This window comes from Lates calcarifer, linkage group LG21 (genome assembly GCF_001640805.2).
Source record: "Lates calcarifer isolate ASB-BC8 linkage group LG21, TLL_Latcal_v3, whole genome shotgun sequence".
NCBI lineage: Eukaryota > Metazoa > Chordata > Actinopteri > Centropomidae > Lates > Lates calcarifer.
This window is the reverse complement of record NC_066853.1, coordinates 8666723-8681140: the sequence shown is the minus strand read 5'-3', so window position 1 is coordinate 8681140 and position 14418 is coordinate 8666723. Positions and strand designations below refer to the sequence as shown.

Sequence of the window (14418 nt, the reverse complement as noted above, 5' to 3'; positions counted from 1 at the left end):
CACCTTCTAAACTGTAGTTGGGTACATTTTCTCTATGTGGTTCTTCCCTCCCCTAAACAGCTTAGAGACATTAACATATAGGGAACTACAACTACTGTAAACTGCACAGAGGAATTAGGGACAAAGTGTGTACGTGTATGCGTATGCGTGCGTGTGTGTGTGTGTGTGTGTGTGTGTGTGTGTGTGAATATATGGAGATACGTGAGTAGAGAGTCAACTGGCTCTTTGGTGCTAGCCTTGAGGGAGGCAGTGAGTGTGAGAGTGTGTGTGCGAGTGTGTGTGTCAGGAAGAGATTGAGTGTTTTAATTAAGGTGCAGACAGATGCTGTGGAGAGGAGTAAAAACAGCCAGAAGGGACCCAAGACAGCAGGATTCATCCCCGTCACACACACACGTACACACCTCCTGTTGCTTTTATATGGTAAATGAGCCTCTTTCTGAGTAAATGTGTACATCCTCCCACACCAAGACACATATCAACATACCCATACATCAAACTACCTGTGTGTTCCACCGTGTGTGTTCTCCGTCCAGTTGTGATATGAGCTGCTGGGCAGCAGTGATCGTATCCTGAGCTTTTGTCACCTCAGCCTCCAGCTTAGCTGCCTCTGCAGTGTGACACTGAAACCTGAGGAAAGAGTAACAAGGAGGAAAAGGGATCAGTAAGAAGATGAATTTGTTTTATGCCTGATCAGTTGAGAGTGATATTCCGATATTTGTTTAATTTAAGAATTTAAGATGGATCAAATAGGTAATAAATATAACATAAGCTCTATGAATAGTAATCCATGTGCTGCTCCCTCTATGCTGTTGAAAGTATATGACAGAGATTGTGACAGAGGAGAGGAGAGGAGAGGCTGGTGTAAGTAAGATATCTTTCAGTTCAGCTCACACAGATAAGAAATTATTCTACAAATAGGGGTGAATAGGAAGATAAATGACAGAACAGATGGTTGAAGAGAGCAAAGGCTGCAGATGTTGGAAGAAGAGCAACACAGAGAGTGTAAGGGTGCAGTCACACTTGCAGAATGAATTACACCTTTGTTAAACTTTGACCTGATAAACGATGAGACTGGCGAATGTCCAGCCAATTTAAAAAGAATGGGAGAGACCTGCCCTTCAGGCAGTATTGATTGTTTATATCCTTTTTCATATAACTGTGTGGTGAAGGAATACAAACAGCAAAGAAAGAGGGATGCTGCATGGCTGGCAGTGAGTGGACAGGCAGGAACGCAGGGTAAAAGTGTATAATTTCCTTCTTGTGGGAGCCAGCCAAATTATCTCCGGCAGCTTCGCCTTGTAACCTAAACTGCCTCATTTTCCTGACTGCATCTATTTAGTGCTTTAGAAGTCAGAACTAGTGACAAAGGAGTGATGATACAGCTGAAGAATTAGAATGGTGTTTTATTACAAACACATTAGAGGGGTCATTTATGATAATGTAACAACTGTAAGATTTTTTTCACAGGTTAAATACACTAGAAATGCAAGAATCGAAGGCTGGAAGAATAGATGAAAAGTTGAAGAGAGGCATACTTCTCTTTCAATTCGCTGACTTTGGCTCCAACAGAGTTGAGCTGGTCCTCCAGCTTGTTCTTCCTACTCTCAGTTTTCCTCAGATTTCTGAATACACACACAAAAGAGCAGAGGAAGGTATCTCATGAGTGTCTGTGTTTATAACAAAGAGTGAAGCATGGAATCTTATATAAGATTATTGGTCCAATGTAGCAATTTGATTATAGCTTATGGCCAGGTATGGTTGTGTTGAAGAAACTGATCAAAATGTTTAGGTGTATGGGTTTAGGCTCCTACTCCAGTAGTCCAGCCTGCTCTCTCTCCAGTGGCTCTATCCTCTCTAGGACATGGGAGTACTGGACGTTGGCTTTGACCCAGGCAGCCAGAGGAGCAGCTGCTGCACTTGCACGCTTAGCATTCTGCCGGGAGCAACAACAGCATCACAAGTCAGAAACAATTCAGTTATAACAACTGGCCCCAATGCCATCGCCAGACAAAAAAAAGAATCAACAAGAGGTTTATAACATCCACCAACCACACATCTAATTCTCATTCTGCTACCATGGCTAGCTGACCTTGGGGTCGAAGGAGGCCTTGTTCCTGTTGAGCAGCTCTTCCACACTTTGGCGAATCTCAGGGGTGATGTTCCTGGCTTCAAATGTGGCTATGTCCTCCCTCACACCACGCTTAGCCAGAAAGCTACAGAAAAGCAAGAGAGAGAGGATTGGACATGTATAGGTGACATATAGAAAAGATGCAAGTGTGAGTTTGATGTTACCTCTTATGGCAATAAATCAAATTAAAGAAGAGATCAACAAATGATCAAATGAAGTTATCACACTTCCTTCATGTTAATCCAGGTATAAAGATTTCTCTTTGTCCCCATCTTCTCCTAGCTATGTCAAACCTTTCCTGTTCTTTCTCCCTTAACAAGTCATCACCTCCTCACACCTTTTTTTGGTGACCCAAGAGGTGCTGAAGATCCTCGTCAGTTTAATTAATCCCAGCAGGGTAGCTAGCTTTCTCTTCATCTATCCATCTTTTTCGCCCTTCTTCTGTCTGTCTTTTTGCTCATTCATCCCATCTCCTTCCCCTCTCACCTCTTCATGCTGACCCAGGAGGTGTCGAAGATACCCATCAGTCTCAGAACCCCCTCCAGGATGTCTCTGATGACATCAGGGGGCATGCGGAGGGAGCGGATCTCAGACAGCGCTTCAGGCTTGATGTTTCCCACTGCACGCTTTGCTTCATCTACCAAAGGCTAGAGGGTAGTAATGGTAAGCAGAGGGGGAGATACAAAGGTAAGGGGGGGATAAATATGACTGGAATTGCAAGCATAGAAATGGTAGAGAAGAGTGTATGAGTGTGTATTTCTAGTAACTTACAGATAACATCATATTGACTGTACCTGTACTTCCTTTAGCTCATCATCAATTTTTGCTTTTCTCTCTTCAATCTTGGACACTTCTTGAGCCATCTTCCCTTTTATCTTTTCCATCTCTGTCTTTTGGTCACTGGCATTCTGGAAAACCAAAAAGATCATGTGATGTTTGATTGATTGATTGACCTATCCAAATAACCTGTTAAAATGCAAATGGACTTCTTTGTCAGTACTTCAATTCTGAGATAGTACAGGCACACATCTCTGTTCCTCCTGTGTAAAGATGAATGATTTGGTTAAGGAATAGTCAGACTAAGACATAGTCATTGAGGATGACAAGAGAAAGAGGATGAATGTTCATCATTTTTCTACACTTCCTCTCTCTCACCTCTCTATCCCTAGAATCTATCCATCTTATATCACATCCAAAGCTAATCTCTTCATTGACTGTCATCCCTCCAATTCTCCCATAGTTGAGCCTTGACCCCTACCTATATACTGCATATTTTTCTTATTTCGCTGACTCCTCTACATCAGCCTACCCTAATGTTTCCATCTTCCCCATGCCTCTATCACTCTTGCACCTAGTTTGTTTTCACCCTTCATCTCTTTGTCCCACTCTTCCTCCTTTTTTCCCTCCCCGCTGACTCCATCTCTACAGGAGACATAGCTGCTACAGCCCAAAGGGATGAGTCTAGTTGTTAATTATCACTCCGCAAACTGACTCCACTGACAGTTTTTCCTTCTTTTGTTTGTGTCTCCCTCCTTCCCCACATCTCACTCAAAAAGCAGATTCCCCACAGAGTGAAAGACAAAAGGATATCATAACTAATGAATAGAGTTCAGCTTCCCTTTTTTCCTCCATACATCTATCTATCTATCCATCCATCCATCCTCCAGACAGAGCCAGCAGGAGGAAACGAAAACTTGAGTATCAGGAGATAGAAACACTGGATGAGAAGTCAAAGAACAAACAAATGCACATACACACACAAACTAGCGTGTTCACAGCAGGGGGAATGCAGCCATGGGAAATCCAGAAAAACTTGTTTGTATAATTCAATGCAGATGACTAGAGGAGAAATGGGAAGAGCAGCAAAGATAACCTGAGGAAGAGAAGAGAAAACAAGAGCAGAGAAGAAAAGAAAAGAAAAGACAAAAGAAGACGACTGGGAGGGAGGAAAGGCACGGTAAGAGTTGAGAGGAGGATAGATTTAACTTGGAGGAGACATGAAACCCTACAGGACCACTGTTCTGCCAGCCACTGAGTGTCAAAGTTACACACAGTGACAAACACAAAGTGACAAACATACATAGACACTCACCTGCATGGAGGTGGTGATTTCCTGTAGGGCAGAATCTGCCTCCTGTTGTTTGGTCTTCAGCAGTGCACTCTGCTCAGCAGCCCGCCTCTTCAACTCATCGACCAGTGCCTTAGCTTCGTTCAGCTTAGACACACCTGCCTGCAGACATAAGTCAATCATCATTTGTGAGAGATATAAAATAAGACCCTAATATATGAGCAAATTCTGCACCAAGCTAACCAAGTACTAACAATTGATTATACTTTTATATTAAAATGCGTGTGTACCACCATAAGTTACATTCTTTTTATTTTGCAATACACAAAAAACATTGTTTAAAAAACCTTCTCACTTTTTTATCTTTAGCTATAAACTGCATGTATTTGTGGAAAATCATCAAGCAAAAATCTGAATACTAATACTAGTACTAGCACTACTTCCTTGTGAATATGTACTATGTAGTACAGCTCATATTTTACCTGTAGATGCTGTTGTCTCGTTGTAAGCTGGCTTTGTTTCCGGCTGAATAATGCAGCGTAAACATGCAGAAAGGCCATATACTGGCTGGGTGTTGCGCCATGTTCTCTACATGACTCGTGGACCATTAGAAACAAACGGCACAGGTCTCCCTGCTCAGACCCTGCTGGGAAACGAAGAAGCTTGTGAGCACAAACTGGTTTAAAGTTATGAAGTTATGACATAGTTAAAAAGTGTAAATAGTCTTGTAGACACAGAAAAGTAGCAGGGGTGAACCAAAAAAAATAAAGAGTCATCATCATGAACATAATTATACAAGAGTAACTCAAAGAAAATGATTTCTTTCATGAATCAAAAGTTTGGCTTCATGTGCATGAGCTCTTACCTGAGCTTTTCCCCTTGGCAGCCTTTTCTCTCTCATTCTCCTCCCCTCCTCCTTCTGTCTTTGCCAGCAGCAGCTCAGGAATCTGACAATGAACAGGTTTACACACGCCATATGTGAAATTTAGATAGAAAGCACTGAAAGTGTGGATTAACAAACTTTATTATCTCAACTGCTTTTTAAAAATATGTGTCAGGTTTTCAATTTTAAAGTTTGAGACACCATAGGAAAGCAAATTTACTTTTTAAGAATTGCTGTGATAGGGTCAATATTGGATTTGGAGTCAGAGGATACTGTTCAAGCATACAAGTATGCATGAGGCCGCATCAGAGAAACTGTTAGCTTTCCAGAAATCTTATCAGACTAGGCTTCACAAGTTTGTCTTTTCAGTGTTTTGAGGCATATGTGAATGCTCAACACTCACGGCTGTTTTTATTAATCTTAAACACTGGAGTGAACATTATCAGCACTTTCTGATTTAATATCCATTTTGGTCTTATCTTATCCTTCTACTTGTCCTCTTCTAACCTTCTTCATGCTGCTCTCACTCCATCCCTCCATCCACTGAACAGAACACTTGCGGTAGAAAGCTGGGTTGCTCTCACAGTTGATGGTGAAGTTAGAGTTGGAGCAGTCCATGATCAGAACAATGTGAAGGTTTTTCTGGATTCCTAAGTTGTACAACAACAGAAAGGTTTGGAAACAAAATTGGAGGAGTTCATCACAGAATGTGGTTTGAGACAGCAAATTAGAGAGAAACAGACAGTGAGGGACAGTGCGAAGACATGCACTAGTTGCTGTGTCACTGATATTGTCTATGTTAGCTTGTACCTTCCTGACAGAGTTGGGTAGTGAGGGTGAGCAGGGAGCTCTTTAGTGGATTTACCTTGACAATAAATACAGCTATTGATTTGATTCTCTAGCAGCAACCTCAACCTGAGTGGCACTGCACCATTTCTGCAGTACACACACCACTGCACAGTAATGGGGCAGAGGAATTGAGTCAGATACAATCAGAAAATACTGTAGTTAGAACAATTACTGGGTAGGGAACAGGGAACAGGCTGAAATAATGAATAACAGACAGACAGAATGTGCTGTTCAGAAATATACAGTACTGACTGTAGGAAAAGTAGTTGTAGAGTGGTCCAGTGAATCCATCCTGGGAAGCAGAATCCTTGAGGGAGGAGAGGAGAGGCTCCAGCTCCTCTGGGGTATACAGACCTGGAACTTCACCTGAAACATAACACACACAAACACACACAATAATCAGTGTCTCTTTACTCTCTAGCATCTCTCAGAAGGAACAAAATACTCAAGATAGTACGGCCAGTACACAATAAACCTGCAAACTATGATTGTTGTACAGCATTGCTTTTGTTAAAATGATTTTTATTGTAGGCCACTCTAGTGCATGGCCCATATTCAAATGCAAATCATGCAAACTCCAAAAAAGCTACAGCTACAGAATCTAAACTCTAATCTTAACCCCTAGTAGTCAAAGTCAGTCCTCAAGAAAATGTGAATAAGAGACACCACACACAATGAAAGATGAAAGAATACATACCTGATGACAGCAGGCTATTCACCATCTCTAAGAAAGCTGGGTGAACAAACTGATAATCTTCCAACAGAAGAACCACCTGCTGACCCTCCAGACCTGCCAGCTGCATCACCTACACACACAGTACACACACACACACACACACACACACACACATTATATATTTGATACATGTGCATCACACATAAACATATATGTTTGATATACATATATATATGACACACCCCAGGCATAATGACACCAAGTGCCCTTTAGAAGCTATAAGTGCATTTATTCTTTAACTGCTAAATACAGGTGCCATTCAACAATCAATTTGGCAATTTAAATCTGAAACAAAACACTTGATAGAGTGTTAATGGGAAGACAATTAAATTGCTTGCCGGTACAATTCTATTATCTCTAAGTGCATTCTGCAAAAAAGCAGTTGGCTGGGAACAATGTGAACCCATTGAGCCGATAAAATTAAAAAAGGCAATCCACTATTACCGTCTTGAGATCATTGTTGAAATGCTTAAGATTGTAACCACGGGAGATCTTGGGTGTGAACAATGTGTATCCATGCATGTGTGACACCAGGCACGTGGCTGTGTGCCGACCCACTCCACTCCGGCCCGCCAGTAGCAGAGAGCCACCGGGTCGGCTCAGAACCCGATCCACCCTGGACACAAAGTCACACACTTCCCTGAACAGGAGAAGATCCAGCTCCCTGTTATCGCGACTGTACAGCACCACTCCCTGCAGGGGGAAATGGGGAGAAATGTTAACATGAGGAGGTGCACAATATACACTCACAGACAAATAAAATGAAATGAAAATAAAAACATACATATGTAGGTTTACTCTTAATCCTACAAGCCTGACTACACACACCAGACAACAGTTCCTCACTGTGTACCTTCTGTATAACTTGTTTTAGGTCAGCAGAATCCAGACGTCCCAGTTGTTTACCATGAGGAGGTAGAGACTGGCCTGGAGCCATTACAGCCCCTTCAGAGGCTCCCCATGTCACATAGAAACCGTCTGCACACAGAGGAAATATCACAGACTGTTACAAACCTGCGGATGCACACATCATATGACATACAGTAGTATCTTTCTACAGAAGTGAGACAAAATACAGAAAAATGAGAACTGCAAAAGCAGAACTGTCACAAAAATGAACAACCTGTGCAATAAGCATTCTGACATGTTTTCAAATCTCACAGCTAACATACCAGATATTGCAGAGAAGGAGGAGAAGGAGGCCACAGTTTGGAAGAGCTAAGTACCTTTCAGGTTCTGAATTAACCTTTTACTCCAATTTCTACTATGGTTGTGAGCAGATTTCCTGTACAATATTAATAACACTAGACATCCTTCTAGTATGACTCTTGAATTTTATTTATGTCAGCATTGGAGTCTAAACAGCTTCAACCAGGATTTGAAACCAGTTGCCAGTATCTGATCCCTTCTATTAGTAAGACAAGATGTTGTTAAGCACATGTGTTTTGTTTACAATTTAAGTTGTTTATAGTAGTCAAACTAATTGGACAATGGAAACAGAAGCAAAGAACAGAACCAAAACATCTGAGTGAGAGTACACCTATCTCATACCAGTCATGTTGTCTAGAGCATCAGAACCCCAGTCTCCCCGTATGATGGAGGAGAGGATGTTATCAAATGTGTGAAGGTCTTTGGAGGAAACTAGCCGGTCTTTGAACAGCCTCCTGGCCTCGTAGGCCACCACCTCCAACACACTGTCTGTCACATTAGACTGAGCTAAAAATGAATATGAAAATGAGAAACACATATATTTGGATTAATACTCAACAGATTATTATAAGACATGCACATGCTAGCGATCATAACCATGGGATAATATTCGGCACAAAGACTGACGGTGGAGGTGGTTTCATGCCAAATTTCAGTAAATCATCTGTCAAGGGAAATTTTCTGTATTTCACTTACAGCATGACACATACAATGAGAATTTTGTAGTTTCAAAAAAGACAGACACAAGCATGGTGTTCATACTATGACTCAGGCCTCAACATTAGTCAAAGGGCTGTTTTTGGTTGGTACAGGCATGACAAAAGCACCTCCCACGGCGAGACTAAATTTACTAAATTCCCCCAAGAATCAACAAAGTGCTGCTAGCTAAAAAGGGAGCGCTAGAGGGACAAGCCAGAATTGTGGTCTCATAGGCCACTGGCTTCAACAGTGCCTGGTCACATTACATCGAAAGACCTGAACAAGAGAGTCAGAGGCACAGTTGACACTCTGGGGTTTTCCTGGTATATCAAATTTAAATTGATGGTGAAGATAGAGTTGGAGCAAGCTGCAGTTCACTGTACATGACCAACTTGCCATTTACTTGGGGAAACATACACAATCAGACTTGGTCTTGGGCACAAATTCAAAGTAAGTGTTGTCTCCATAAATTAACAAAATAATAATTCAAAAACATAGATTACATTTCAAACACTAAATTAATGAATGTTATGAAGTGCTGTAAAGGTATTCATTGTGATCACATGCACACTCAAACTCTATATATACACATACATCAACACAATGACAGAATAAAAATGAAAAGAGGCTTTTACATGCCAAAATGAAAGTAAAAAGCAAAGGGGGGTGGAGGGAGTAAGTCAAAAAATGATGAGCATAGGAAAAGAGAAGTTTGTCCACTGACGTGTTTAATTAAAATAAATGATTGGACTCACTATCACAGCAGAAACACATTGCAGAAGGAGAGAAAGAGTGACAGAGGGAGAGATGAAAGGACAGAAAAGGGAGAGGATGATAAAAAGGGGGAGACAGACAAGTGACAGAGAAGAAGTAAGGGAAGAGACGGGAGAAGAGGGAGGGAGAGGGAGATGAAGAAAAGGTGAGAGTTGGAGACAGTAGTAGCTTGAGCTAAACGAATACTGACAGGAAACTAAGCCATCTGGTGCTGTCTTTTTGATTCTAGCATCAAAACTGACAGAGTTATTAATGCTTCATGTTCCTGAGCGGCAGCAAGATTATTGTACGTGTGGACTCTAAGGAATTAGGAGAATACCAGTGGGTCATTAAATCCAACTTTCTGTTTTTGTTTGCATACAGCAGTTGCATCTGAAAATGTCAGTCGGAGCTCCTTGTGGGCCATGGGTCTGATTCTTAAGGCTTTCCACATCATAAAAGTAAAAAAAAAAAAGATATTTTTATGAGTCTCGTTCCTGATGAAGCCTTAAAGTTCTTACTTAACTTACCTAACTTAGAAAAGGTTGGGATTTCCCTGTTTATTGCATCAATCTTACCCCTGTCAAAAAAGCATGTGCTTAGTTACCTGCAGTGAGGTCATATCGCAGCAGGCTGAGAACCCACTCTGTGAGAATGCAGGGGGTAAACAGGTAGTGACTGTGGTCATCCACTGTAAACTTGGCTTTCACCTGAGAGGAGAGAAACATATACAGATTGTAACACATAGGATCTAAATTAATTGTTGATCAATGATAAGATGAATCTATGGCCAAACTATGACTGATATTTGCCTCATCAGCATCAAAGACATAAAACACAACACAGATAACTAAATGCTAAATGCACATCTTGTGTGCCATAGTTGCAATCTGGAAGTGCCACTAAGGGGTTTCACTCATGATAGTCTGTTCTTGTATATCTCCTAAAGAACTCTATAGTTTTTCCAAACACATCACATGGGTATAGGTTTTAATTCAGTGATATTTTCAGATAAGCTCCAGTATACCAGCAGCACAGAAATGTTTGCCCTGTCACCCAACCTTTGAATACAGTATAACTTTTGGTGGCAAGAGACTCATGAGCCACAAGTGTATCCAATTACTGCTTGAAAATGTCACATGATTAACTATGCAACATTTGTGACATTAATTAACACAGTAAGATGCTGAGGAAACTTCAATGAAGTTAAATAAAGGAGACAGATTGCTAATGGAACTGATTTCTGTCAAGTGCAAATGTGCAAAGTTTTTTTTTCTGACATTCTCAGCATGTAAGCAAAATAGCAATAGTTGTCTCATCTCATACTCAATGCTGTATTAAACTACACATATGATCCTGTAATATACTGTATGTACCTGTATTATACTTGCACTGTTTGTAGACTTAGTTACTTACTTATCTAAAAACACTGCAAAGCGCTCAACCAAACCCAAGAATTCAAAAGGGTATAATTGAAGAATACAAGGTCTTGGGCAGTGCTATTGTGGTGCAAAAGGGTGTAATTATTTCTTCCTGATCACATTTGACCGTGCGTATGTGTGTGTGCTTCCTTCTGTTGGGGAACAACCATGGATTCAATGTGGAATCACTCACATTCTGAGTTTTAAGTCTCCAGTGACTTGTTTATGCTTTCAATATCTCAGGCGAGAATATGTTGCAGGATGTGAACATGAATGGACACCCTGTCCAATTCGATACCTGTTCATAGAGCTGCACAAGAGAGCCAGCCAGCTGGTGTGTTTTCCCTGTGCTGGCCCAGGCTGCCTGGCTGCCCAGACTATGCTGGAGAACTGGCTGCAGGTATGCTGAGTAGATAGTCTGCAGCTGCTCCCTGTCTGGATAGCTAAAGGCAAACGCAAAGAGGCAGAGAAAACAGACAGATGTAGGAGAGAAAAAAAGACAGAGGATCAGGGTTGGGGTTAGAGGAAGAGTAACAGCAAAATGGAGAAACAGAAAAAGATGAGGGGTGATGTTGGAAAATAGAATTAAGGCTTGTACGTAATTTGATGAAAAACTGTGTTCTATTTGTGGCGTTTGCATCATACTTACTCAATGGTACAGATGCGTACTATAGAGGAGAAGCGGGAGGTGAGAGAATGGCTCCCTACAGCGCCCCCTGTTGACATGGAGGCCACCACTTGGATGTTTTCGAGACTCACCCACTCCAGATTCTCATCATAGAATCCCTTATATGTCAACACCTAGAGGAGAGACATAGAGTGAGGAAAAGAGGTGTCTGATTCTAATTGTCTTCATTGATTTCAAAACCTTTCAGATGCTGTTTAAGTGTTAATTAAAGGGGCAGCCCTGAACAACCACTGATGTAATCCATCCATTCACTAATTATTTACTTATCTGTCTGTCTTTTTGTCGATGTATCTGCTCTACCTGTTGCAGGAAGGCAGTGAGGTTGCTGGTCCCCCATTTGTCTGGCTTGGGTAGGTTGATGTCTTTTAGGTAAAGGACCAGGTTCTCACAGTCTTTGGGTCGAAACACTCGGCCAGTGTTCGAGCTGAGCAACAGGCACGTCTGACTGAGCTTCTGTAGGACATGGCGAGATGAGGTCTGCGCACTGCAGTGAACCACAGCAACTTGGGTGGAGCGCAGCCGAGAGAAGGCATAGTGTAGGAGCATGCTAGACAGAAAAGAACACATAGAGAAAAGGTCAAGAAACACACACTCACATTATATGTTTAGACGTGGATGATCTCACAGTGTGTTAAAGCCACAGTGAGATGCCTGAATGCTTAAATTTTTACACAGCTCCATTTCAGATTCAGTTTAGATTGGTATCACAGCATTAAAGGAAGAAAGGAATTGTGAATAAGCGCTCTACTTAATAAGAGGGGCTTTTGGGATCTAGAGAACAATGTTTGTTAGAACAGACCCAAAGGCAAAGTGAGACATTTCATAAGGGTGCAAACAGAGAGAGAATAATTGGAAAGTAAATGCAGTGCGTGAACATGCATGTACATTCTTTCCAGTGTATGTGTGTGTAAATTAATTAGATGTTCTTTTATCAGAAGACTAAACTGACAAACCCAGTGCCAGTGACCTTTTAGGCAAAGTGAGGCAAGACAAGGGAATGAGAAAAGGAAAGAGTGAGAGAGACTCAACTGGAGTGTAAAAGGCAAACTGAATGACCCTTGTTCCCCTTGTTCTTCAAACCACTAGGGAGGGAAGCAATTACTTTTGAGGCAACAACTCTGTGTGCACACATACATAAAGCCAAAGAACATACAACACACACACATCTGATCCTTATTCTGACTTGTCAGTGCCTTGCCACGAAAGGTCAAATCTTGAATAAAAGAAGCTTTGATATCAGTGTTGATTGTGTGCCTGTGTGCTTCTCAGCCTCCACATCTGAGTGCCTCTGCCTCACAATCCATAATGTACTCTCTTTCACCGTAACCTCACTAACCCTTTTTCAAAAAGAAGACCAACATGAGGTTTGCCTGGCAGAGTGCCTACTTAAACTGTTTATACAGACTGCCATTTCAAAACAAAATGAAACTACAACAGTGAATTTGCTGAAAAGAGTCAGTTTAAATTAGCTAAATAATGACCAAATACCGGCAAGCACTGTTTGGAACTGCTAAGCTTTTTTTTATATGTCAGGACCATGCAATTCTGACAGTATGAGTTCAATTTTATTTTTACATTTGTATAAAGTGTTGTACACTGTAGCTTTGCATGTGATTTTGCAAATATGTGTGCATCCAGTATTCAATGTATCTCCATATACCTAATTTTGCAAGTGTGTGTATATGACTCCTCCTTTTATTTCTGCGGATGTATATTTACCCCTTTCCACAGCCCTCTGGCCCAACCACCATGAAGGGCTGCCTGTGCTGAGCAGTGAGCCATGGGGAGAAACAGTGCAGACCTCTCTGCATGTCTGGAGTCTCTATAACAGGTAGTGTGTGTGTATGAGAGAGCTGCTCCAGTGTGAGACCCTCGGGACGCTGGAATGTATATGCTGATAGATGGCCGCTGTCAGAGTCATAGTAGGTATCAAGTGGTTTTCTGGTGTCTGGTGGGCTTTCCCTGGCCCAGCTCAGCAACTACAAGTAGTACAAAGAAATAAGAGCACACATCATGACCAAGATAGGTAGCTTTCTGAGTGGTGGCATTAAAGAAGTCCCCCACCAGGTGCATATCCTGCATTAGTACTTGAATGATGACTCATCCTCCAATTATTTATCAGTTCCAGCTAAGAAGACTTAATGCAATACAGATGCCTTTAAGGTTGAGACATGAATAAAATTTAAATCCTAAAACTAAACTATCTATATATCTATAACTAGCTACCTCTGCCCATCCAAAAAAACACAGAGGTCCTTACCTCCTTGGCAAACTCCTGTCGTGTTTTGACGTTGAGGTTTCCTCCCAAACCTCTTAGAAGACCAACAATAAACTGACCTCTCTCTGTCACAGCATTGAGGTGGGACAGACCATTGAACACTGTACCCACCAGACTGGTCTCCACCACAAAGTCATTCTGATGAAATGACAGAAGAAGAGAAGGGGTTATATAGTTTGACTGTTTTTGAGCCAGTGTGTGTCAGTACGAGAAGTAGGATGGAGCAAAGGTCACCTGTTTGAGGACCCAGTCCAGGGATCGTTGGAAGTAGTCTCCCAGCCAGTTTTCTAAGTTGTTGCGGCACTCCTCTGGCTGAGCCCTCAACCACGACTTCACCAAGGCGCCCACATCAATGTCCTCATCACTAAAGATATAAGTAGAAAAAAGAGGAGGTAAAAAAAAACAGTGAGACAAGCCAGCTAAGGAAGACAGAATTTGGAATTAAAACCATGTCTGTATAGGCTGACTGACCTGAGAAATATCATGCCCATGCGTGAGATGGTGGCCGGTGAGGCACAGCTAAGGTCATGAGTCTCAAACAAGAAGTTAACATTGGGTCCAAACTGAATGCGTTCTCCACTAGGCATGGTTAACAGACGATTATCATCAAGGACAGAGTTCAGACTCTCAATCCACTCTGGGTCAATGTCACCGTCACACACAATCCATGAGCTCACCTCTACACAGCACAAAAATACATGTACAC

General features: G+C 41.7%; 1 protein-coding gene across 5 annotated transcripts in view; it reads right to left on the bottom strand.

Annotated features, from left to right (window-relative positions):
* Window positions 1–14418, bottom strand: part of LOC108886628 (cytoplasmic dynein 2 heavy chain 1) — a 97640-nt gene that overhangs the window by 55992 nt on the left and 27230 nt on the right. For 3 of the 5 annotated variants that reach the window (XM_018681602.2, XM_018681604.2, XM_051065362.1), the window contains exons 44-66: window positions 14184–14391; window positions 13947–14076; window positions 13695–13850; window positions 13154–13413; window positions 11735–11981; window positions 11396–11547; window positions 11045–11189; window positions 9933–10035; window positions 8216–8380; window positions 7518–7642; window positions 7109–7357; window positions 6626–6734; window positions 6181–6294; window positions 5587–5729; window positions 5062–5143; window positions 4679–4842; window positions 4221–4358; window positions 2923–3036; window positions 2615–2775; window positions 2090–2213; window positions 1812–1933; window positions 1536–1622; window positions 501–627 (exon numbers count right to left, since the gene is read on the bottom strand). In XM_018681602.2, coding sequence (XP_018537118.1) covers window positions 501–627; window positions 1536–1622; window positions 1812–1933; window positions 2090–2213; window positions 2615–2775; window positions 2923–3036; window positions 4221–4358; window positions 4679–4842; window positions 5062–5143; window positions 5587–5729; window positions 6181–6294; window positions 6626–6734; window positions 7109–7357; window positions 7518–7642; window positions 8216–8380; window positions 9933–10035; window positions 11045–11189; window positions 11396–11547; window positions 11735–11981; window positions 13154–13413; window positions 13695–13850; window positions 13947–14076; window positions 14184–14391 — 3425 coding nt within the window. The remainder of the gene's footprint in view (window positions 1–500; window positions 628–1535; window positions 1623–1811; window positions 1934–2089; window positions 2214–2614; window positions 2776–2922; window positions 3037–4220; window positions 4359–4678; window positions 4843–5061; window positions 5144–5586; window positions 5730–6180; window positions 6295–6625; window positions 6735–7108; window positions 7358–7517; window positions 7643–8215; window positions 8381–9932; window positions 10036–11044; window positions 11190–11395; window positions 11548–11734; window positions 11982–13153; window positions 13414–13694; window positions 13851–13946; window positions 14077–14183; window positions 14392–14418) is intronic. The other 2 variants (XM_051065363.1, XM_018681603.2) reach the window with 1 other exon arrangement.